The sequence below is a fragment of the Euprymna scolopes genome, chromosome 30 (assembly GCF_053919585.1).
Source record: "Euprymna scolopes isolate OS-2025 chromosome 30, ASM5391958v1, whole genome shotgun sequence".
Classification (NCBI taxonomy): Eukaryota; Metazoa; Mollusca; class Cephalopoda; order Sepiida; family Sepiolidae; genus Euprymna; species Euprymna scolopes.
Genome location: NC_136511.1, coordinates 81956331 through 81983413, shown reverse-complemented (window position 1 = coordinate 81983413; position 27083 = coordinate 81956331). Strand labels below are relative to the sequence as shown.

General features: G+C 36.5%; 2 protein-coding genes across 4 annotated transcripts in view; one reads left to right on the top strand and one right to left on the bottom strand.

Moving 5' to 3' along the window:
- LOC145254855 (dynein regulatory complex protein 1-like) overlaps positions 1 to 27083 on the bottom strand; it is a 164491-nt gene that overhangs the window by 97002 nt on the left and 40406 nt on the right. Inside the window, exons 1-2 of one of the 3 annotated variants that reach the window (XM_080113710.1) lie at positions 25558 to 25604; positions 20961 to 21031 (exon numbers count right to left, since the gene is read on the bottom strand). The exons of the other annotated variants lie outside the window; for them this stretch is intronic. The gene's annotated coding sequence lies outside the window, so the exon portion shown is untranslated. Of the gene's footprint in view, positions 1 to 20960; positions 21032 to 25557; positions 25605 to 27083 lie in introns of those variants that run through there. 3 annotated transcript variants of the gene reach the window in all.
- LOC145254854 (protein crumbs-like) overlaps positions 25424 to 27083 on the top strand; it is a 402139-nt gene continuing 400479 nt past the window's right edge. Inside the window, exon 1 of the mRNA XM_080113704.1 lies at positions 25424 to 25699. Coding sequence (XP_079969830.1) covers positions 25660 to 25699 — 40 coding nt within the window. The 5' untranslated portion in view covers positions 25424 to 25659. The remainder of the gene's footprint in view (positions 25700 to 27083) is intronic.

Here is a 27083-nt window from a genome sequence, read left to right as displayed (position 1 = left end):
AAGAATGGAAGAAGCCATCCTTCACTTCTCTAACCCCACAAATATCATGGGGGTTACGTACTGGTTTGGACTTGTAAATCAGGTGTTGTATGCCTGTTCTCAATCAGAAGTTATGGGCCCTTTCAATAACTATTGAGGACAAAGAAAAGAAAATTCTATTGGGATGAAACACTTCAGTGCCTATTCCAGGAATCAAAGAGTGTAATAATGAAGATGGAAAAAAAAGTATCCAAACGTTTGCAATGAACAGAGTGACAATACTGGAGACAGATTACAGCAAAAAAGGAGTATCGTATTTCCTACTTAGGAACACTGAAGATGTGAGAATAAATTGAGCACACTTGGATTTGCTGGCAATAGTGGATCACATGCCACTAATAAAAATATTTTCAAACCAGGCCCTGGAAAATATTAAAATCTGTGTTTAATGTTAAATGAAAGTACACTGATGTACAGATTCCAGATAAAACATTGTCCTGGAAAACTTAATTTAACCCCTGCTTGTGCATCACAATACCCAGTAGGTACTCCACCATAAAACAATGACCAAATGACACTACCAGTCATAATCTCCTTCACATCCATGTACAAAAACAATCTATAAGCGAGGCATGGGAAAGGATTGTGGCTGCAGCAGGATACAGAACCTTAAGAGATCTAATTCAAAATGGCTTCCTCCAGTTACACAACAGCCTCTCACTCGTAGCTCCAGTTTTTGAGCCTATGCATGAAGAATTATATTGCCTAGAAGGAGTTATTATTAAAGGCAACAAAATCTTGATATCTTAACAACTTTGCAGAGAGATATTGGAATCCCTTCATTCAACACATCAAGGTATAAATGATATGCTGGCGAATGCAAAGCAACAATTTTTCTGGCCATGTTTGGATGCTAACATCAGGCAAACCAAATCCTAGTTCCTCACTTCTAACATGATTGCATCATCTCATCTCAGGGAGCTTGTGATGTCACCAGTAGATCCGGAATTCCTATTCCAACAAGTAGTGGTTGACTTTGTCGATATACAGGGTATGAACTTTCTTGCATGCTGATTAATATACTGGATGGGTGGAAGTGGCCCTAATGATGTTAGGGAAGGCCTAAACTGTATGCAATACTTTAAGAACTTGTTTCTGTACTTAAGGTGTGCCTGAAGGCATCTTTTTGGATGGCGGATCACCGTTTGAGTCCCAGGAGAATGACTTGTTCTTGAGGAACTGGGGTATATAAAAACATTCCTCATCAGCCTATTATGCTCAATGGAATGATAATACAGTTAGCTGTTAAAACTACAAGATGCATACTAGGTGACAATATGAACAGCTATAGATGCCATGATCAGACTGCTTGGCCATTACTAACCCATCCCTGTCCAAGACCTTGAGACGTAATGCTATATGACCATGTCATTAAAGACCATCTTCCTGTCCTATGAGATAAATATCAATGTGGAAACAATGGAAGAAACGAATTAAGGGAGTTGGCAATGGCCAAGAGGTATATGCGAGATGAACCAGCATTGTCATCCACTCTGAAATTCTAAGTTAAAGACTTCTTTCAGATTCAGAGCCAGTATGGTAACTACCCACGTTAATGGATGAAGTTGAGGAGGATGATTGAGACACATGGGAACCAACAGTACCAAGTGCAAGTAGATATGAGCACACAAGTAACACTGCACAACTGTTGATTTCTCTATAAAATATATATTATGCCACACAGGAACCTCAAATCCATCCACAAACCCTGAGCTCCCACACAAACAATCCCTTGAGGAAGCAATAGAAGTCGAACAGCACGTCAATGTCAGATCATGCACTGAGTATGATGAAGAAGAAATGGAAATTGATAATACCACAGGAAGATGTACGCACTATGTCAGTCTGCCACCATTTAAACAACCTTTATATCACAAAACAAGAGCACCAAGAAACTTATCACCACAAATATTTGGAAAATCACACAAATTTTCTGGTACACGCAAAGATTATCATGATAGTTCATCCTGTAATCACATAGGGTGGGGGCATGTATAAATAAGAATCATCTGCTCCTGATAATAGGAAGTACCCATGGAGTTACCTACTCTGACAACAGGAAATAAGCAAAGAGCGATCTTATACCATTACAAAATTGCCGCCATAAGTAAATATGCCATAACCGTCATGCACGGCACAAATAAAAACGAAGATGACAAGCAAATAGTAGCTTCAAAAGCCAAATGAAAACCATTAAGTTTTTATATGTTTATATCATCCAAAGGGAAAACAAAAACAAAACAAACAAAGAGTTCATAAAACATCCGACAGACAGAGGTTGTTCAATGTGTGTTAAAAAAATTGCATCAAATACCTGGGGAATGGTTAACGTGAACAGATTGACATGCAACTCTAAACTTTTCTCTTTTCCTCTCATGATGTCAGTCGCCTTTCAACATTGCGACCTCATAACTCGGTTTTACAGGATGCTTCTCCCTCTCTTTCTTTCTTTGGTTATGCCAGTTGCTTTTGTGTCACCGGGACTTTACAACTCTGCTTGGTTGGATGTCACAAATAAATATTCTCCCAACATGCCGTGCTGCTGAGGACCGCCTTGGCAGAACATCGATTAAAACTCCTTCCCGACAGCATGCTGACCAAGACTCACTCTCCACTGGTTATGTCTTTGCACCACCACGACTTTACAACTCGGCTTGATTAGGCGCTTTATCTTCACAAAGATACTCTCTTTCTTTCACTGGTTACATCAGTCACTTTCACCATTGTGATTTTACAAAGGTACTCTTTCCTTCTCTCTCTTCCTTTGCAATGTCCAGTGTCACCAAGGACCACTTTGGCAGCATGCCGGATTAGACTGATGAAGATTCCTTCCTGACAGAACGCCGATCAAGACTCACTCTATTTCACTAGGAAATATTTTCCCAATAAGGCGGTTCTCAGTGGCATGCCGATTAAGACTCTTCTTTTCTTTTCTTTTTTTTTACTCATGTTCACCCCTCATACCGATATGAACTTAAAAAAAAAAATATGTTATTTCATAAAATAATTTGATTTTGAAATAAAAGTTATCAAAATTAATTTCTATTTCTTTGCAAAAAAGTTGGTCGTTATTTTTTGTTTCTTTCCATGACATACAGGTGGTGAAAAAAACAAAAATAAAACCTCCAGCTTTCTTCAGGTATGTTGTGTCAAGTACAGAATAGTTTAAAAACAAAAAATGCTGCTCTCTCCTCATGATAAGAATGGGTTTCTAAATAATAATGTTATTATTTCTGTATAGGTACCATATCTATGATGAACGCACATATACCACACTGACCTCCACTCCCGAGGGGGAGGAAATGCATGGGAGTATGCTATCATAATGAACGAACATATATTACACTAGACTTCCTCAAACAAGGTAGATAATAGCAATAGAACAGATATAACATTGCCTTACCTTTTGAAGGAGGAGCTAATACATAGGAGTATGGTTTCCTGATAACAGAACAGGTACTACACCATCTCCAAAAGAAGAGGTAATGCCTGAGAGAATGGTATAATTAGAATAGAACCGAAACTACACTACCCTTTACCCCAAAACTAAGCTAACGCTTGAGAAAGTCATATAATCATTACAGATGCTGTACTACATTGAATCGAGCAGTAGAAGAGAGTACAATTAATAGGAAAATGGTATGATTTCAGTGTCAGACAGACAGATACCAAATGTCCATCAGTAATAGATATAGAAGAACATTTGAACGATGCGTCCTTACAAGATAACAGATGTGTGCAGTTAATTGCAAATTACGGTTAGAAATTACAATAACAATGAATTGAAAAAAAAGTAAAATCTATAGAGTCTGCAAAAAGACGGTTTTCGATTTTTTTCTTTTTTAAGTGTCATATTTTTCTTTGTATTATGTATTTATCCAAGCGAATCTACAGAAAAATAGATGGAAAAGCCATTGTATCCTTTGTATGTAGAAGGAAACATAACATTTGGGAAAACATTAAAAAATTGAAAAAAAAAACCCTATAAATCTATGTTTCGTCTATAAAAGAATTTTCTACTTTTTCCAAGTGTCATATTTTTCTTTGTTTTATCAATTTATCCAAGCAAATCAGTCAAAAAAAAAAAAAAAAAAAAAAAAGAAAGAAAAAAAAGAAAGAAAACGAAAATGGAAAATCTATTGCATCCTTTGTATTTAGAAAGAAACATGACATATAGTTTTGCAGACGACATCAATATCGTATTTCAAATATATGGCAGAATCAAACACTGAAGTTAAACAACATTGAATTTCCACTTACTTGGCCTTTTGGCCAAGATCAAAGTGTAGTATCTGTTCCGGCAGATGCTGCAGTGCTGCACTTAAGATAATTTGTACCAGTCAATGGAGGGGAAACCCTCTATACTGGGACAATTATTATTTTTGGTAACCAGAGTGCCCCCTTTTTGCCTACTTTTAGGGGAGCTGGTTTTTACCTCACATTAAAAACGGCCTTGTGCCTAATTTGCTCAGTGGGGGAGCAAATAAACACCATCTGTTCTGGCAGATACTGCAAGCAAAGACCATATGTGGGGGCGACCCCACATATAAGACCTTGGTCAATGTAGGGGCAACCCTTCATACCACCAATTGTCACTATCCAGCTCCCCTACTCCCCGGGGAGTTGGTCCCCATTTCCCCTTCACTCCTCACATTAAAAATCGGCCTTGTGCCTAATTTGCTCGGTGGGGGAGCAAATAGATACCATCTGTTCTTCAGATGCTGCAAGCTATGACTAGCAAAGACCAGATGTGGGGGCAACCCCACATGCCTGACCTTTAACCAGCTCACATTTCCCACCTCTCGGGAGCTGGTCCCCCTTTTCCCTTCCCCCTCCCTTCACTCCTCACATTAAAAATTGGCCTTGTGCCTAATTTGCTCGGTGGGGGAGCAAATAAATACCATCTGTTCTTCAGATGTGGCACTTCTATTTCTCGTTTTCTTTCAGTGGTGGAGAAATCCTTCACGACTGAGACAATTTTTATTTTTGTACCTTTTCTCCACGTTAAAAAACGACCCTGGTGTCTAACTCTGTCCCGTGCGGAGGCATTGTAAATAAATAGTCAGCACCAGATTGATGAGCACTTCGGAATACAGGGCTCTCTATGTAGGAGGATGCTAACATGTCCCTGCAAAAACTTCAAAAATCTAATGTCGTCATCTACTTTAATTGGGATATACATGCAAGTGGGGACTGTTTCGGAAGTTAATATTCCAATGAAACTTCCTCCTTTGGAGAAAGCCAGATCAACGTGCCTAGAGTGAATGCTGTTGCATGCTTTAGATGATATCAAGCTGAATTGAGTTGTTTCAGAAAAATTGTTGCTATCAGAAGGGGTGGTAATTGATGCGATGCAGGCAGTGGTGATAGAAAGTCACTTAATTTTATTTATTTTTTTTTTACATGGAGGTCACCATTTATCAAGGTCCAGAAAGTATAGTAGTAATCGTTAGTATTGGAGTTTTGATAAAGTGTCTTACTTAAGGGGGCGGTTCATCAGGAATTTGTTTATGTTAGACTTGAAGACATCCAAGTTGTAGTCAGGTGGGAAATAGGCAAACGGAAGAGAGTTCCACAGGCGTGCACTTCTTAGAAAGAAGCTTTGTTCATGGAATCTACGTTTTGATTTAGGCACAGATAAAGAGTGGGGAAAATTATTGACAGTGGTTTCAGCTAGACGGGTGTTTATCGTGAAAGATTGGTGAGAAGGGACAAGAGATTGGAGCTCAGACGAGCACCTACCATGGAAATAATGATAAAACAAAGATAGGCTCGCAACGTCTCTTCTGTGGGAGAGAGGTTGCAGGGAAGAGAAAAGGGCATCCCCCACTACGCCGCGAAGTCTATTTTGTACTCTGTCAAGACAGGATAGGCTGTTTTTAGCAGCTCTTGCCCAGATGTGGCAGCAGTACTCCATCCTTTGATGTACTTGGCTTTTATATAGATAGAGAATTGCATCAGTAGTGAGATATTTTCTGGAGCAGTAGAAGGATCCCACCATTTTCCCAGCAACCTTGGCAACAGACTTAATGTATGTGTTCCACTTCAGATCAGGAGTAAAGGTCAAACACAGAAGCTTGTCAAAACATGGAGACTCCCCAAGACAAGAACCATCCATTTCAATTGATGCCAGATGGGATCAGAGCGTTGATGATGTAAAGATAGGAGCTTGGTTTTAGATGCATTAAAAGTAACCAGCCACCTCTTCCCTCACTGTATCATGCACTCAAGATCAGAGGAGAGAGAATCAGAGAGAACTTTGTAATTTATGGCCTTTGATGTGTTGCCATAGATGGTCGTGTCATCAGCATAGACGTCAACGAATAATTTAAGTATGTGTTTTGGGAGATCATTGATGTAGATCACGAAGAGAGTTGGGCCCAGGATGGACCCCTGGGGGACTCCAGCATTAATTCTGTGGGCCTCTGATTTCTGCCCATCAACCACTACTCTTATGAGCCTATCAGAGAGAAATGATTTAATAATCGAGAAAACATTTCCAGTTATACCGTAGCTGGGCTGGAAATCTTGTGAAGTAGGCCTTTATGAGATACCTTATCGAAGGTATTTGATGTCAAGAGCAATTGCCCTAGAAAGGAAGCCTTTGTCAAGAGATTTACTAATCCTATGAGATATAACAGGAAGCCTTTGTCAAGAGATTTACTAATCCTATGAGATATAACCATTAGCACATCTGCTGTAGATCTTGAAGAACGGAAACCATATTGCGTGTCACTAAGAAGCTTATTTCTGCTGAGGTGGTTTACTATTTCTCTATTTAATATGGATTCCAGCAGCTTACTCGTGACACACAGGAGACATTGGTCTGTACTGAGAGGGAGATGGCTTTTCACCTAAATGCTTAAATACAGGACATACTGATGAGATTTTCCAAGGTGTTGGAAAGCACTTCTCCTTATGGCAATGCTTAAACAGTTTTGTAAGTATGGGAGCAAGTTCTGGTTGAAGCTTTTTCAACACTATAATTAGAATGCCATCAGGGCCAGTTGCTTTACTGGAATCAAGGTTCTTGATTAGCTTGGTGACCTCATGCACAGATATTTGTATGCTGCATAGCGTGTTATCTGTTATAGGAGGAAATACGGGGAGTTGATTCCCTTCGTCGCATAGAGTAGAATTAGCTGCAAAGTTCTTGGCAAAGAGTTTGGCCTTATCTGATGCTGACGAGATGACCTCAGGTCCATTAATTATAGTTGGGATGGAACGCACGCTTCTGTTCAGGATACTGTTTGCTATTTGCCAGAACTGGTGGGAACCAAGCCACTGCTCAGCTACTTTGGATTTAACGGACTGAACATATAGCTCTCTTGCATTTTTTATTACTCTTTTGTAGTGGTTGCTGGCAGTCGTGAAAGCAGCTTTAGTCTCAGTACACATATTACGTTGGTAGCTATGGAAAAAGTGATTTCTGTGCGCGATGGCAGCAGCACATTCTGAGTAGAACCATGGCTGGCTGTTAGGTTTTTGTTGGAATTTTTTGGATCGTATGAATCGGTCTATGCCTACAATTAACCATTCGGTCAAGTCTGATATTATAGAGAGCACATCCTTTTTAAATATGGAATGCAGAGATAGATCAGATATGAATGTACGGAAACTATCCCAGTCAGCCATAGAATACCGATATAGAGTACGGTGGAGAGGTACGTCTGAAGACTTATTACATTTCATTTTTATCTTAACAGAGTGGTCGGAGGATCCCAGAGGAGATAGAATGGAACATGAACATAGCTCAAGGGAAGTTGTGAGAAAAAGATCTAGAAGGCTTACATACTGACCGATAGTATCGGGGACACAGGTGGGTTCGTGAACAATCTGAGTGAGGTCATAGGCAATGGCAAAATCATGACAGAACCTCCCCTCATCATCTGTCTCATTTGAGTGGGTCAGCCATTCCACATTATGGACATTGAAGTCACCACAAACGTGAATGTTAGCTGAAGGATGAGCAGACAGGATGTGGTCAATTTTCTTAGATATACTCTTAAAGATAGTAACCCCGCTGTTATGGGGGCAACAGAGGGCAAATATAAATGTGGTGGTGTAAGCAAATGCAACCTGGAAGCACATATAAGGTAAATTAGGGTTTTCTCTGGAGATATCGGAAAGCCATCTTTAATGTAGGCACATATTCCATGCCATGGGGGTCAGATTTAGATGTTAAGTTAGAGTATCCTTTCATTATGAACTCTTTTAGGGAAGTGGTCGGCCCTATGCCAGTTTCACTTAGGAAGAATATGTTCGGTTTCGTCTCCTGTAATTGGGTTTCAACCTCTGGAAGTTGGAACGTAGACCCCTGATGTTGGAAAAGGAGACATGGTAGTAGGGGTCTATGTTGGAGGATGGGGTTCTAGGTTTATTTGTGTTTTTTTTTCTGGAGATATTTCATGTTGAGGTTTTCGGACTTGTGGAACAGGTCAACAGACTTGGTTAGAGCAGGACAGAGAGGGAAAGTAAGAGAGAAAAAGACAGGATTTTTTTTTTTTTGTAGCACATGATAAGGTAAAGCTGTAACAATTACCCACTAGTATGGCATCGAGAGGCCCCACCAGAAACTACTGCATGGTCCAGAATTCATTCACCAAATGGCAATACAGCAGCCCCAGTACTTTGCAACTGCTTATAGGACAGCCTCCTTAGTGGTTAATCCAAGGTTCGGGTTCTTGACTATCAGGCGGATAACGTCAGCCCAGATGAAACATTTACCTCCAGCACCCTTTCTAGTGACATGGCCACAAGGATAGACATAGAAACAGAAAATTTCCGACATCTCAGGCTACTGTTCACGAAGTACTACCGACCTGGAAAGCAGCTTTTTCTTCACCCTTTGCCAGAAAAATAACTCATTAGAAATGAGGACTGAGGGACAAAAAAGGAGAAGCGAGAGTTATTGGAGCTGCTGATAACATATCCACAGTGCATTATCAACTCTCCATTTAAAAAAATGAAAAGGTAAAAAAAAAAAAAAAATTAGGTACAAGGGACTTATTAATATCTATTTAATATAAGTCCGTTACTCCATTTCCAATTTAGGACGATATTTGAAAATAGTCTCCCCTCCCATATTAATGCATGGATGTTTTTGGCTTTATCTATCTCGAGTTAGAATGTTTTACCGTATAAGTAAAATACGATAATGGAACGTTTATCGATTTGTGAAGTCAGGTTATTTTGCATTAATTTAGATTTGAAGAACTCGTTTAAAAATTGGTTTAGAGTAATACCGTTTGAGTTATGTATCGACATGCACTACACCTCTCCCCTTCTATAAAATGAAATTCATATTTTTCTCAAGAACTTTATACTAAAAAAAAAAGTTTGACTAAATTATATTTTAGCAGCATAAACGAATTAATGTTATGAATGATCAACTTGCATCTGACTCGTATATAGAAGACTGCTTATTGAACTAATATTTGAAAAAAAAGGTTTTATGCTTCTAATTCTTCATATCCTTAAATATTTTATTTGTGTTAGTTTGTTGCTTTGTAGGGATAAATAAATTGTTTTGTTTTTAGCTTTGCAGAACGTGATGGAGTTTTGCAACAAGAAAAAAAACAAAACAATAACATCAACGTTTGCTTCATGAAAGGAGCTGGTATTTTCAGACAGCCTGATCAGGTAGCACGAATTTGGTTTGGGATACTGACAATACGTTTCCAGTGTGAGAATATAGCTTATAAAATTAAAACAAACTTTTAGAAAAAAAAAAGTTTCATATTTAGAAATCTCATTTTTTAAGCTCTCAAGCCACGTCTAATTCTATTCATTTAATATCTCGGGTGAACCAAGTGCAAAAGAGATCCAGACAATTGCACTTAAGGGAACAGCGAGGACACTAAAAAGAGCTCTCGGTTGGTTTCAATAAAAAGCGGGGCAATGTTGGCAGCTGGTTTGGCTGCCCCATACCCAGCATTACAAACTTCAAAGGAAGAAAAATAAAAAATAAAAAAAAAATTAGAAAGTAGTTGAAACTATATTTCAAACATTTTATTAATAGGTTATCCTTTTCAGTTTAATCACACATGATACTATTAATTTTATATGTGCAAAAATGGAGTACATTAAGAAGTTGGAAATGTATTTTTTCTTTTGTGTTCATTTGTCTTGCGTAACCTTTTATAGGCTACCTTTTTTATGCGGAAGCTTTTTAAGTCAAATATAAACCAACAACACCTTCTGTAAACAACTCATTAGTGACAAATTCCTGATGCCATTTTAACTGTACATATGGTTTTCTTTCGAGAACAGCATTTTTCAACCTTCTTAAGCACAATTGAACCAGGATACTTAACCTAAAACAAATTTAGGTATCTCAGGGAACTCCTGCGCAAAAACAAATTATATCCATCTTTCATATGGTAAATATCTATATTATATTTCTCTTAGTCTCTATGCATACAATTAATTGAACACAAGTCACTTTTTTTTATAACTGGAAGAAAATTATGAAACTATACCTTTCTCATAAGTATTAATGATGACAATAGATAAGCGAGAATTCAAACTTGGCATATCCAATTTCATAATCCATTACAGCACCCATTAGGACAACATGCATTACACCTGTCCCCTTCTATGAAATGAAATTCATATTTTTCGTTCTTGTTTTACTTGAAGTCTCAACACTAGTTGTGTTTTGAAGTAAATAAACGCTTTAAAATAAGTAAAAACACTTATTTAAATCGGTAGATGTTTGGTTTTACTTACGGCACCTATAGAAATTCACGGCATGGATTTTGTAATATTTATTGCGTCAACTTCAATTTTTGAACCGTTATCTAGATTCCCCCTTCATTCTTCAGATGACGATCTCATGTTAGCCATTTGGTTTTTGTTTTACTTACGTTTTAAGACTAGTTGTAATTCGAAGTAAATAAACACTTTAAAATAAGTATAAAGATTCTGATAATCGGCCGTGCGTCTATGATTGGAGTTATGTGAACAGTAAATCAACATTAATAGAAAAAGCAAATAGTGAAACACATTTGTTTAAAATTATCCACCTGTTTTGTTCAATAAAAAGGCATATACTGATTGAAAGCAAGATATAGGTATATGGTTTATATTTAAAGGCTTACCAAAGAAGAAGCAAGGCCTTGTTTTTTGTCACTATCACAAAACATAAGAGAATGTGTTCGACATTTGGCAATAATGGAAATGTGTAGAGAAAATGGCTTGACCTGTGACTGCAATAAATCTCCTGGACAAAAGACCATTCTTGGATAATAATCTGTTTAAATTTCTTTCTTTCATGTCTAAATCTTTACGTTTTATGTATAACCCCCCCCCCTCTCAAATAATATTTATTCCAATTGATTAACCGGCACGTCAACTTAACCAATGGAAATGTGCAGATGTTGATAAGTCAATACTTAACGGCACTGAAATATACAGATGATATGAAACCGTACCTTGAAATAAAATGAACAGATCCCGTGTTATATATTGGTAACCTATGCCAGTAATTAGAGATTATGTTAACTAGTTGAATTTTGGTGAGAGTCACAAAGTACATGTCAGAATATCTGATGGCAAATGGAAACAGATCCAGCTGCAGCTAGCATGATTGAGACAGGAGTTTAAAGGTTAGCCCCTTAGACAAAATGCACTAGAAATGAAGGTGTCAAATGATATGACATAGAAATTACGTCACATGTTTGGGTGGCATAACAGAGTTTCTAAGAGTTGGAGTTGGGAAGCATGGCAGGTGACATGCGTCTGAAATGTAAAGAGACTCTAAATGAATGTCACCTTGATGTCTGCCGTCTGTGTCTCTCAATCCCTCAAATAAAAAAAAATAAGAACTTATTTTTAGCCCAATTAGTCTCTCCCACTAGTGAACAAACTTTCTCTCTTCAATAAAAACTTTGAAACCTCTGCAAGTCTCTGCTGTGTTCTATGCATCAGTAGATTCCTTTTACATTGAACAGTCAATCAACAGTGTGACATGATCTTTAAATTGGACTATGTATTTAAATCAAAATTTAAATACTTAATTTTAGGCTGACGAGATATATCGCTTTTGTTTTTCATATTTCGTCACCGAGATAAAGTAAAACAAGATTCCCACAAGATAGGCTAATGCAGTAGTCGTTTTGGAACTGAGCAAAAGTCTACTAATGTACCCCCCACCCCTTTAAAAGTTGCAGAGACTTTACCGGCTGGAGATTTCGTCAAGTCTATTTTTAGACCGGATTGTGAAGAGACCAGAAGAGTTATTGCTTCCCCTTTTCCCTTTTTTTAACTGGACACTAGCGGAAGTCGCTCTTTTCGGTTTGGGTCGCTGACCTGTTGAGAGGTCTCTCTCCTTGTCAGATGATGGGGGCGACTTCTTCCCTTAATGCGAAAAGGATATGGATATACGAGACGCGGATGACGCAACCTTCTCCAGTCATGCGAGAGAATGCGATGAATTTACTTCCTCACGAAAGAGACAATGGCTTTTTCCCATCATGCGAAAGAGATATGGATGCCGAATGTACGATGTGATATCTTATCCCTCACGAAAGAGACAGATATATTACGCGCGAGCAAGAAAAGAAAACATGGGAGATGGCTATGTGAACTTTTTCCACACCGAAGGCAATATCTTGGATTAACTGCGTCGTCGTCGAGTTGTGAAACATCCCAGCAAAAGAAACAAAAAAAAAAGGGGAAAACAAAAGAAACTTGCAAGTGCAAAGACTTTGATTACCCCCCTCACCTCCACCCACCCAAAAGGACTTTCGCTCATTTCCATACATGTAGATATACTCCAGATTCCATAATTTTGAATACATTTCTTTTTCTCTTGTTAAACTCTTCTTTTTTTTCCTTAAATAAATCTATTTTTGTATTGTTTGGAAAAGTGTTTATTATTTCATTATTTTCTCACATTTTTAATTGTGTTCGTCCTTGCGTTTCCATTCACTTGCTTTATTATTTTATTTTTGCTGTGTCACATATGCAATAAAGAGAAAATACTTGGGTTTTTGCTTTCCCGTAAATTGCCTTGTACCCCCCCTCTTTTGAGCAACGTGTTACAAAGGTAAACAGTTTTCATTCTTCTTGGAAATTTCTTATCAAAACCCTATGTTTATTTGTTGCTTAAATCCCCACCTTTTATCACACATGTAACAATAGCTACTAGATGAAACAACCACACAGGAAACAGGAAACAACTAGTCATGAATGACAAAGCATGTGACTATGAAGGAAGGATTGGCGCATATAAACACCCTATGCATCGTATGTATGAAAGGGCTTTTATTATTTGATTTTTTCAAAACTGCACATGTGCAGAAGTACACATTTAACAATAAACGACCATGTGAAAACTGTCTCTTTAATGTTTGTTTAATATAAAATATTACATCTGGACTCTAAAAATCTGTTTTTAAATCAGACCTGAACACAGTGCAGCAATGGAGCACAGACTAGCAACTAAAACCAGCTGTGTACAATGACCACTTTGTATTTTGAAGAGGCAAAATCCATCTCCCATATACTCCCTCTGCAACACTAATATCCAGAAGTTTTTTTGTGAATGTAACCTAAGCATTAATGTCGACAGCATGTCTCTAAAATCGTCAAAAAGGGTAAAGATGGCTTGAGATCACTAAGCAAAGGATTTGTTCGTCGCTTTCCAATCATTTATTTAAAACTGTATACAGCTATTGTGATATTATTGACATCCCCCAAAAGTGTTAGGAAGTAAAAAAAAAAGAGGGGAAAATATAACAAAAAATAGAGGAAATAAGTTTATCAGCAGAACAAAAGTATAGGTTGGTTGGTTGGTTGGTTGTTTTTGTTTTACGGCATATCAACCCTTTCGGGTTATTTAATGCCGAATCCAAAGATTTTGAAGAAAAATTTTTTTTAATAGAATATATTTGTTGTTTTCATGTCAGTTTAACCCATAGTTGGGACCCTAACAGGTACTACCACTCCGGGTGAGAGTGGACCTGGGAGCATTGGTAATTAAAGGGTGGCTCAAAACTCCCCAAACCCCACAAGCTGGGGCCTCACCACTGGATATAGTTTAAGGTCATATCCAGGACCCCCATTGAGGGACTTTTACCCTCTGCAGGGGGGCAGTCGGCGTATTCTAATGCCCCACCAACAGGGCCCAAAAGTATAGGAATTAAGGTCAGTAGAAAAACAATGGGGAGGAAGTGGTTTACGAAGATACACAAAGGCCGTCTGAAATAGGATTGTTAATCAAGGTGCAGCGGTGACTGGGACAAAAGTTCGAACATCAAAGTTGATATATTTAGAGTTAATCTCTGAACAGTTTTAGGAGTGGTAGTAAGTTTTGTGCCAATTTGCAACAGTTAGGGATAATTTATGGACAGTCTTGAGTTTGTAACACTTGAAGACAGTTTCCAGCTTGAGACAGTTAAAGGCAGGTTGTGGCTTAGAGCAAATTGAGATGAGTTGACATCAACTGAGGAACACAAGACTAAAATGTGGCTGTCAGCGTTTAAAAGATCGGTGGCGTAATACAACTGATATCTACAGAATGTGTCAGAGTTTGTATTTTCTTTATTCTCTGTGTGCTCATGTGAGAAACAATGATTTGGACAGAAAGATTTCCGAGTTCAACAAGACACACCAAAAAAAAAGTCACAGATTATATCAGGCAACACGTTGTGAGAATGATATTCAATATGAGAACAGTAGTCTGGATAATCCAAGTCATACACACACAGACATGTGTTCATTCGTCCTGTGTCTAGCTGCATCATTCAAGCAATAGGACAGTTGTATCACTGGCCATTTGCCCACTTGTCACAATATAGATACCTGTCTTTTCAGAAACTATGTAGAATTAAAAACAAAGTCCCATTGTAACATTCTATAACTTTATTCGCCATTTTCATTAAAAATTTCTAAGCTGAGCTCTGGTTGTGCAAAATTTTACTACATTCATGGTTTGCCTGATCTTTCATGTGAGCTGAGCATGCAACAGATTATAAAAGGGACCGCCAACTGCTTTTTTCCTTCTTTTTGAGCAAGTCCCATAAACAAAGCTTCTTTCCTAAGATTACCCAGCTGTGAAACTGTTTTGCTAGCCTACTTTCCAGTTAACTACAATACAGTTGTCTTCAAGTCCGATATAAACAAATTCTTGTTCAGCCACACCAATTAATAGTCAATCTCTGCCCAGTTTCTATATTTATACATACCTGAACACTTATTCTCAAGTGGCCTTTGGGCATCGATAAGTGGTGACCCCCCTCTGTTAAAAAAGAAACAAAATTAAGACCATACAATGAAGTATTCATCCACATTGCTTGGACCGACCCCCAAAATTCTTTCTTGGAACACACTTCACTTCAGTCTCACAGATGATACTCAGCCCCTGGCTGTCATTAGACAAACTCAGCAGCAACAGCCTTTTCCCCTTGAAATACTGCTGGAGAAAATGGCATTTACACAACTACCATGACGACGATAGTCAACAATAGTAACTACGCCTCTTCCTTGTAGGGCACATCAACAATGATTGACATTATCATCACAGTAAGTGCAACGGCTCATTTTCAACCAATAAACAAACAATAACTTGAACCGGCCATTATCACTACAGGGTGAAGCGATAATTTTTACCCTAAGGAAAAAAATACTACAGCTTTATTTTAAAACTTTTATTGAAAAAAATCAATTCAGGCAACTTGATTACGTAGTAGAGCTGATATCTATTCAATATAATAGCCTCCTTCGGCTTCAATCACTGCCTTGACATGGGTCTGGAACTGGGAGCATGCCTTTTCTACAAGCACTGATGGAGTTCGACAAATACTCAGCAGATGGCGGCGATCAAGCTAGATTTGGTGTTGTGGGAGGTTATGTTGGTGATGTTCTCAAGGGATGATGAAACGAAGAAGTCCAGCAGATTCAGGTCGGAGGAGGAGGGGGGGGGCAGTGAGAAAAGGGTACAAAGATTTAGCTCTCCTTCTGAAGCTAAGTCTTGGTCTTTTTGGACTTTTGGATTGACAATGAGTCCTGCTGCCAGACCCAGGTTCTGTCAGCAGCCACCTGACTGTACCAGGGGGTCACCACACTTTTCGATACATCCAGGTACACTTTGGTGTTGACTTTCAAGCTGACTTCGAAGATGTGAGGTGGCATAATGTGGCTCTCACTTGAAACCACATCAAAGACCATAACCCTGGCTGAAAACTTTGTTGATCTGTGCCCTTGAACTATTCAGATTTGCATTTTGAGGGTTCTGGCAATGATCCAGTTGTCATATCTTGGATCGATGGAGAGCATGAGTTGTACAACAGCGCATCTCTGATCTCACTCGTTGAACATTGCGTCACTTTCAGACATGATAGAAGGCTTCTATCACTCTTGAGATTTGTACACAACTGGTCAACTAGTAGATGGTCTGCAAAAAAAAAAAAAAGAAAACCGGTTTTCATCTAATGGAAATGGAATCAGGTCATCTTTTCTAGGGCGACATCGTTCACCCTGTATCATTAATATCTGTAATTTGTTTCTCCGGCCAGCCAAAATTCTAAAGCAACTACATTAATAGCAACAAATCTCAGTGTAAATATAACATTGTGCATATGCAAATGCATGCAGAATGATGTCACAGGTAAAGAAACACCATAAAAAGGAGAAAAAGCATGTTAGAGACGTCAATCATATTAGAGGCTTAGATGATATTCAAGAGCACATTCAAAAAGATGATCACATGAGGGATGCCACAGCGGTAATGAGAGAAAGAAGAAATAAATGTCGTTGTACAACAAAAGAGGTGAGTTGTTCTATTCATTGTCTGTTTTACGACTGAGGCTACAATGTGTTGGTTCCCGAACAACATTACAGAAAGACTAAAGGACACTACAGGTAGGGTTCATCATCACAGCAGCTATCAATTGATTCATGCACCAGCATCATCACTTACAGGTGTCTCCGGTTAAGATAACGATCATCATCATCATCATCATCATCATCATCATCATCGTTATCTGTTGCAATATTTTTTATAAAAAAAAGGGTATGATCATCGAAAGTTGAAAGGTTCTACTTATAGACACTATCAGTAAGAACTGACCAATCAAATGGAGCCATGTTCTGCTAGCAACCAATCAGAAACCAGAATTTCTTCATAAAAATTTTGAATCTTTTAGCATTCTAGCACATAATTTTTTCATGTCAACACGAGAAAGATCTTTTGCTCTTTGCATGCAAAATTTTAAAGTCCAAAACTCATACAGAACAGCTACCCACTGAAAACTCATCTCCAGGACTTGTACAGAATATACACCCATCGGAAACTCTTCTGAAATGAAACGTGGTTTTCAATTCAAGATTATCCATCCTTTCCTATCCACCCTCTAAATCATTGGAAGTTGAAAGTTCAATCCTTACCAGTGACATGCAAAGGGGGTAATGAAACAGTGACCCACAGCATTCAAATTGGAGAGCAGGCATCCAATCAAATTTAAACTACGTTTTTCTTATAATATCTTTTACTACTAGAACTTATATTTAAATATTTGATGGTGGCTAAGTGGTTAATGACATGGACTCGAAACCTGTGTGTGCCAAGTTCGATTCCAGTTTGTTCCACAGAAACACTTTGATCAAGCCCATATATGACTTTGTGTCTAACCTCCTTTGCCACTTTTATTAATGCTGAGGAAGGAGGTGACAATGGTTAAGTGGTTAACGATACAAAACAGAAAATCTGCGTGCATTAAATTTGAATCCAGTTTGTTCGATAGAAAAACTTTCACTAAACTGACATTTAAGCTTGTGTTTAAGCTTCTGGAGAAGAGATAAATAATTTACTTAAACTTTGTTTCTATTATTGCTGTGCACACGAGTTTATTTTTCCTTTTTTGTCATGGTCGTATTTTTACATTGGTCCCATTTTTGAGTCATAGGAGTAATTGATCACCATCGGCCCTTGCAATAATGGCATATCAACTTAAAGTTATTTAATGCCGAATCCAATAATTTCAGAAACATTTTTATGCTTCATGTTCTGCTGATCTTCAGATGGTTATTTATCGTGGTTACATTAAGTAGTTATTTGTTATGTTTCTGATTTTTGGATTGATAATTTGTATCATTTGAATTATTAGGATTACTGTTCTCATTTTGAGGGTTATTTTCGCAATGTTTTGGCCAATGTTACCTCCAACCTTCTTCAGATATATTTTGTCGAACTCAAGAATCTTTTTGTTGAACTGAGGAATCTGCACAGAAATTTGAATGGAATCCTTTATTTAATCCATGAGGAAAACAATACTCTTGTTATGTTGCGTAATAGATAAAGTACTAAGTAAAAAATTCAGTTCTAAGTGACATTCTTCTGAAGATTAAAGGCTCAAACTTCAGTACTACAAATACAATAGCAAATTATTTAAGACTTCTACCCAGTCATGGCTGATGGAATGAGGGCATGATATTCTTATGGATTAAATAAAGAGTTCCGTTCAAAATTCTGTGCAGATTCTCAAGTTTGACGAGATACCTGTAAAAGGTTGGAGGTTACACTGGCCAAAATTTTCGATGAGCTAAACTGGAATTCTTAAAAATGTTAAAGAAAATGGATAAAGTAAATTTGGAAGAATTGCAAACCTGGTTGGAAGACATGGCTGTTAAAGAGTCAAAGGTCAGCTTTCGTAGGGTAATAGTGGTGGGGAGTTTGACAAGCATGATAATGGTTCTGATTGTGATGTTGTTGGTAGTGGTGATGTGGTGTGTAAGAAAATGAGTGAAAATGTTTGACAATCAGAAACGTCTCAAGGTTACCTGCACTGGCGGCGAAGGTGGCCCTTGTCAAAACTCAACTGAAGCTGAGATGATCCCAGCAAGAGAAGATTCAGACTTAGATGCCAACCAAGTGGAAGAAAGTACCCTGAACTTCAAGACCCAGAAGATGAACTAATGAAACAAATAAAATTGACTTTGATTTTTTTAATGATTTCTTTTACAGGAGAATGAACCAAAAGACTGCACTATACAAACTTTGACCTCAGATAAGACTATGGTCTAAGGGGAGGTAATTAAGAAAAATAAAGACAAACATATTGATAGACTGATTGCATGTGTTTATCTTTGCAGAAACATGAACTGAATTGTATTGTAGGAACTTTTTGACAAACTATTATTGAACTAAACATTTAATCGCAGATCAGACTAGGCAATGGTCCAAGAGGAGATAATGTGAAAAGAGCTAAATAGAAGGCAAGTAATCGCCCTTGATTAGAACTGAACTTTTGCTTTAATAATGAACTAGACAAGGATACATATATAAGCCTTTCTTGCATGGACATATAAGAACTTTTGCATGATTAGTGCATGTTGCATGAACTTTAATTCTTTTGCAGGTGGACTGATAGTCAAAGAAATACCCTGTACAAACTTGCTGATGTTGCTAAGTGATGAAGTATCGCTGGACGTTGTCTGTCAGCGACTAAACACTACGAGGCTGACTAAGGATGGGTCAGTGACGAATGAGAAACATATGGATCGATTAGACTCAACCATTTCCTTTAGAAGCTGGGTTAGTTAAGAGGGTGAATTGAGCCAACCACCTGTAATGGTTGAAAATTACATTAGATTAGTTAACACTTTTATTATGTGAGCAATCCCAAGCAATTCCCAGTTGCCTTGCTGGTTCCATTTGTTTGGTTGCTGACTCAAACCTGAATAAGTAAAAACGACTTCAGCTGAGTGGATATGGATATTGATAATAATATTCAATACTAATATTGTTTTGTGGAGGAACAAATTGCGTCATATATGATAGTATTCATAATTGTTTTGTCTAAACTTGAGAATCAGTTGACTCGAGGTCAATTCCAAGATTGCGTTGTGTGAGAAAATTTTGATTTAATATGCACGAGTGATTTTATCAAATTGGCCAATCAGGGCGAACTCAATTTTGACGCTATGAAGGTGGATTAGCTGAATGAAACCTCAAACCTCGTCAGACTCACCTTGATACCTTCCTATAATAAGGTGTGTGTTTTGGCAGTTGAAGTTGAGTTGAGTTGAGAGTAGTTGTTGTAAGGAGTACCATCCCCGCTTACTGACCGAAAGAGAGAGTGGACGGAAAGAAAGAAAAAGGCACAAGCATGCGTTGTAAATGTTCACGCAACTATAAATCTTTGCATGGAAAAAAGAAAAAAGAATATCGCATATATTTTTTTTCATTTAACTTTACTGTATAATAACAAATAGGAGTTTATTTAATAATTAATTTTTATAAAAAACAAGAATTTACGACTGAGTTCTATTTTATTCATTGCCTATGGAATTCGTGACTCAAATATCAAACGAACACCATCTATTTGAGTTCATTTCTTTCAGGACCCAGTAAGCAGAAAAAGGACAGCAAACCTAACACTGGTTCCAGATTGTGGCCCTGTGGCACTCCTATTTCCCTAGAGACTTTGAGTTATTTTCTTTGTTTTTGTTTTCCTCCTATTTTTTTATTTTGTTCTTTTACCTATGGACCACTGGTGAAGCAGGGATTACCAGGAATAGCGCATAAAACTCCGTCATCGTGAAAAATGTTTTTTTTTCCAATGAACATAGTCTTTAGAAGTTCAAAACACAAATAGTGCCAAGCCTATTTCTTTTTTTTTAAAGATAAATTTGGGTCTGTTCTGTTTTTTGGTATATAAAAAATTCTTGTAAATGATGTTTATGACAATGACTTCATGCAGACTGAAGGAATAACAATATTCTAACTTGTCATGAAGTTGTCTGACAATTTTTAAATTCTGTAATTAACTATGCGCATTGAACTGCTATTCGCATATAAAATACTGTTAAAAACTCGCTCAATATATGTTACCCTGACATAGGTTGACATATATTCGCCGGGTTTTTAATAGAATTTTGTCTAGTTTTTTATTTATAACACCTTTTCCCAAACTTACCGTGTTAAAGAGGGAGTCAAACGCCATCTTGAATTTTCCAATACATCGGTAAACACTGTATGGTTTTCGAGCTGAATAAACATGTTACATTGAATAAAAACACGAAAAATATATCCAGTTTGGTAGAAAGTAACTTATCTTGCCTTTGATAACATTTATTTGTTATATATTTGTTTTTTTGACAACTTTTTCGAATCTATGTGTACAGTAATACAAACCCAAACATATCAACAAATTATTTAATTCCCCAAAATCTCGACCTACCTATCAATCTGGAAAATAAAAAATAACGACTTTTTACTTTTTACAAAGATTTTTAGTGGAAAAATCAGCATGCCAATCGGCCTTTGTGTCTAATTTGCTTTCGTGGAAGGAGTTTCATTCCAACATTAAATAAAAAACTTTATTTATTATCCTCGTTAGCAGCGCATGAAAAGATTCCTGATGTGAGGACGTAGATTAGATATCCGACAATTAGATATAGGTCAGGCCTGTTGGAAGAGAAAGAGAGAAAATTGTTTAATGTGTTTAGGTATGTAGGAGTGTGATAGTAGAGACAAGGCAAAGGGTTAGTGTCTCGTGGTAAGAAAGAGTATGTGTGTGAAGTGCATGTGGAACCAAGTTTTCATGATAGCCATGTTGGCTTATTGTACTCATGGTAGGCCTGGGGTCAAAGGCTCAGGCGAAGTCTGTTGCACGGCAGGACCAGGAGGAAAGAGGAGGAAGAAGGAGAGCATTCTCGGTTTTACCTTTTATACACTCGATCACATGATTGAGAGCTGGCTTGTGATTGGACAAGCCAGGGAGAAAATGGATTTCAAATTTCAGGCCGCAAGAATTAGCTCCTGCATGTGATTGTAGCAAGTTTCGGCTTCTACAGTCCTGTTTTGCTTGCACCGTTCAGATTTGTGTCTGTTCTGTCTTAATCTCCCCTCTTTTGCTGCAATTCTTTGCTTCAATTCCTCCTGTTTTTTGTTAGGCCTTTCTTTGCAACTCACATTTCTACTTTTTCATCCTCTTCTAGTTCTAACTTCATCTTGTTTATCACTTTGACTTCTTTTTTTTTTCAGCCTCTATCTCCACCCAGGTATTGTCGGTCCATTTTCTTTTCCTGCCTTTTTTTCTACTTTAAAATTCATACTCATTATTATAATTATTATTATTATTATTAATTAATTAATTTGAAAAATATTGTTAAAATAAGAGACTTTTCTGACTTTAACAAGGCCAGCAAAAATGCAAATGATTCATTGACATCACATTTTCCCCGCTATCTTCTGTCTGTTTAAATGTATGTATGTATGTATGTATGTATGTATCTGCCTAAAACTTTTGACAGAGGCAACGGATTTTCACGAGATCAGTATTGTTTTGAAGCTCGACCCTTTGGATGAAAAATTGGCTAAAAACATTAATTTCTTCACCCTCACAAAGGAGGAGTCTCTTTTTTCGCCAATATTTTTGAAAGTCATCCTTTCTTTTTGATTAACTAGCTTTAATTTTAAACCTTTGCCACTTCCGGTTTGGCGATGGACACAACAGCAAAGACGTCACTTTTTTTTTTTTTTTTCAAATTCTTTCCTCCTTCGTGATACAGGTTCGAGCCTGCCTGCCTACTATCACTTTTTTTTGTTTTTCTTCTCAACATACACCTCCAAACACCCGGACAACGCCAGGCACCCAGGCTAGTAGGTAATAAAGGTCAATTTTACCAAATTGATTGATTATTTAACAACTCAATTCTGATGAGAATTATTATTTCTTTTTAATGAATGGGGTTATTTTTTCTTGCTGACTTGAAGCCGAAATTATTTTCCCATGTCGTTTTTCTCCTTTTATCATTGATCAACAGTTCAAATGTTAAAAACAAATTCTATCAAATAAATATTTTCCCACATCTGACAATTTGTCTCTATTTACTTCCCTCCCAACGAAGTAAAACACAATGTCAGTTTTTAATAGGTGAGTAGAGGAGGTGGCATATCCAGCTTTGGATAAAAAAAAAAACAAAAAACAAAACAAAAGCAGGACGTATGAGACGACAGGCAGTACTCCATTTCTGAAAGTAACGATGTGATAAAGCATTACTTTTACCGACATAAATCATTTTAAAGGAAACAAATACCGTTGGAAGATGAATAATCAAAAAAAAAAAAAAAAAAATTGTTTTAATGCTTGTTTGTGATCTATTTGCGTTTTAAAAAGTTTTAGTGCTTGTAAAAGTTGACCGATCGATTTTCTTTTTAATAATTGGTTTTAAGCAAAAACAACAGTACTTAATTAATTTTTATATCGAAAATAGTAATATATCCACAAATTACGAAAATTCATTGGGTAGAACTAATCGCTTTAATAATAATAAAAAAAAGTCTATCACTAGGGTCTAAAACAGTACATCATCAGCCATTAAAGTGTCGAAAAGGGAGATGAATATATTCGCAATCTTCAAGGTGTACACATTTAGGGAAAATGGAATTCCCCTCAATTTTCTGTAAAATTTACTTTTAATTATAATTTTCTACTCGAATTTTAGTAATTTTTGGATATATTACTATTTTCGACAAGAGTGAGTACTTTTGTATTTGCTTAAAGACATATTAAGAAAAAAAAAACACCTGTTGACTCTAACAAAAACCATAATTTTGACAAATTTTAAGAAATTTCATTTGCCATAGATAAATAATCCCGATAACGCCTGAACGGCGCGATTTACGACAATTCAAATTTCTTAAAACTTCTTATAAATATTAGATACGACGGCGCTTCTACACTATCAAAACGAAAGTTTGGAAATCGCAAAACTGAATTTCTCATGAAAACAATGGTATCTACGTATTCCTCGTATTTTGAAGATGATTATTAAAAAATTACGAAAATCCATAAGGTAGAAAATTATTTATTAAAAAAATAGAATTTGAAGAAAACGATCGTACCTGCTTATGTAAGACACAGAATAGTTCAAAAGCAGGTAATTTTCCGTTTAGATTTAAACAAGATGGCCGCAATTTTTCACCTGCTAACACGATTAATTTTTTTTTTTTAATAATTCAGTAATATTCAGGTAATTTCAACTGCATAATTTGGAAGCTAACATTGTAATCTATTAGAATTAACACACACACACACACACACACACACACACACACACACACACACAAAAGTAGAAACCCTTGTTTTTTATCTGAAAATTTCATTTATCGACTATAAAATTTCGTTCTGATCGTGTGCAAGCGGTGATAACGACCTCTTAAACGCAAATAGGTCACAAATAAGTAAAGCTAAAGCAAGATGGGGTTCGTATTATAATCCACAGTCGAGCAAAAGGTTCGATTTTTAGGAAGAAAAACTATTAATAAAAATGGGGAGGGAGTATCGGCGCTTTAATTGGAGTTATCTCCCTGTAGCGTGTTCAACAAATTTCATAATGGCTGACTTCAACGCGCTCTAATCAAAAAACGTGTTTTTCTGCTGTAAAATAAAAACTACTTGATCAAATTAAATGAAATTTTTTTTCGGAGATCTTCAGTCCAAAACAGATACGTACAATATAACCCTTTTTTTTTTTTTTTTTTTGATATTTTCATTTTTGAATGTCTTGATTAAACTGTTCAAGTACCCTTGATTAATTTAAGCAAGACATTAAAAAAATGAAAATATTGAAGAAAAGATATATTGTACGTATTCGTCATGGAATTAAGTTTTCATATTATCATTTTTAAAATGTCTTGATTAAGCTAAACAAGTACCAAGTTTTAAGTGGCTTTACTCACTTTAAAATGTTTAATCGGTTCGAAAATCATAGTGTTTATAATGTGACAAAAACACAACAAAAAACAAATGGCGGCGTGTTGGCTGTTAAATACGGTAAGTTTGAGAAAATGAGTTAAAACTAAAACCTTATACAAAATACTGTTAGAAATTCACCCAATATATGTTACTGTGACATATATTGGGTGGATTTCTAATAATATTTTGTATAAGTTTTTAGTTGTAACTCATTTTCCCCAAACTTCACGTATTTAATAGTCAGCTCGCCGCCATTTGTCTTTTTCACATATATCGATAAACATTATATAATTTTTGAACCGATTAAACGTTTCAAAGTGAATAAAACCACTAAAAACTTTTCCACATAGGTAGAAGAGTAAGTTATCTTGACTTTGATAACATTTTTTTGTTATATATATATATATATATATATATATATATATATATATATATATTAATCTTTGGCCACTTTCTTCGTACGTATGTGGATTGTAATACAAACCAGCAAAATGAATTGTTTTTGACACATTTTTGAATTGCATTTCGTTTAAAATAATCTGTGTCGGTAATAGTAATGGTTACCGGTAATGCATGGGAGGATAACCACACCTGACAATTGTGTCACTTCTGTCCCTCTAAGATACAAAAAACGAAAAGAAAGAAAAAGGGAAATGTTTCCGTATGTCACGTGGTTTACACTTTTCATATTATTGTCATCTTCACTCCACACACGTCCATATCACATTCTACAGGTGACCGATTCATTACTATGGATTTACGACCCTTCCCTTTACCAATCTTAAATACCTGACCCATGTATATTACTTACCTGTTCGGGACTTTTTTCAAACTTACACAGAGACAATCACCTACTTATTGTTAGGTGTCGATTTTGACTCACACTTTTTAATTTTTTTTTTCTTTCAAGGATATGGAGAAGTGCTTGAGTCATTATTGGCTAATTTTACAAGGTAAAAAAATAATCTTTCATTTTTTTTTTTTTATAATTTAATTAAAAAAAAAAAAACTTATCAGTTTAGATTGTGTCTATTTCTTTTTACCTTACTTTCTTTCTATGTTTAAGAAAAATGAATAAAACAATTAAACATTTGATATCGCTTTAAAAAAATCGGTGCTAATGCAGAGTGATCCGCGCTATTTTTTTAAATCGGATTTCCACATTTAATTAGTTTTATGGTTTTTTATTCAATTGTAAGGTTAAAGTACAGCACAGGTACAGATCCCCTCCCCATGTTAAGAATGGCTTTTTAAATAATAACGTTATTATTTCAGCACGGATCACTCTCTGCATGAGTACAAAAAAATCTATAGGTAATATTATCATAGACTAGTAATTTAAACTTACTTCTTAGAAAAAAAAGGTGTGTTTATTTCTCACGTGTTTTATTTTAGCGTACTCACAATTCAAACTTGATTATTTATATAATTTACAGATAGTATTTATTTATTTACTTTGAACTTTTCCACGATTTAAAGTTTTTGAAGTTTTCATTTTTATTCAAACATTTACTATGTACGATTTTTTTCTCCCTTTTTTACCTAGTTTAGCATAGACCGTCGAAATGTATAACAGATTGGCCTGGGGTATGGCTCTCTTCTGTCCTACGAACCATGTACCCGTGTACCCGGCTTTACCGCCTCCTTTTCTCGACGACTTATAGCATGGCCGGTTACGTGCAGAATACGAACCGTACTATTTTGCTTTTAGATAGAATTTTCAAGTTAAATAAAGGTTTTACGGTATTTTACTTACATTGTAAGGTGAAAGTATAGAATAGTTACAAAACCCCCTCCTCTCGTCAGATTACAAATGGTTCCCTAAATAACGTTATTTCAGCACGGTTCAATAAGTACTATTATTTTTACTAACCGTCCAGAGTCTCGACTTAGGTTAACGTAGGTTTTGACAAAGTGCCCCATTTTGAGGGGTAGCTGGACTTTGACTGTGTGTCGCATGGCGCATCACGTACTGGTAGTGGTGGGATATGCGTAAACACGGTATGGTTTTATCTCCTTTTGGGAAGAGAGCTTAGTTTATTGCCGGTCACTTAAGACGTCGTGCGTGCACCTGCCAGAAAATGCAGACGGGGTTCGTTACGACAAATATTAAGGGCTTCTATAGAATTTTAACCGAATCCAACCAACTTAGGGTTAGTGTCCTTACAATTAGTTTGGAGTCTTCGTAATTGCACAGAAATCAAAAATTAAACAAAATACTGGTAGATTTTCGCACGATTTAATGACATTTATTGGACAAGTTCCTAACCGTATTTTACTTAATTTTCGATTTTTGGCTGATCATTGAGGCTTCAAACTATAAGGACACAGCGCCAT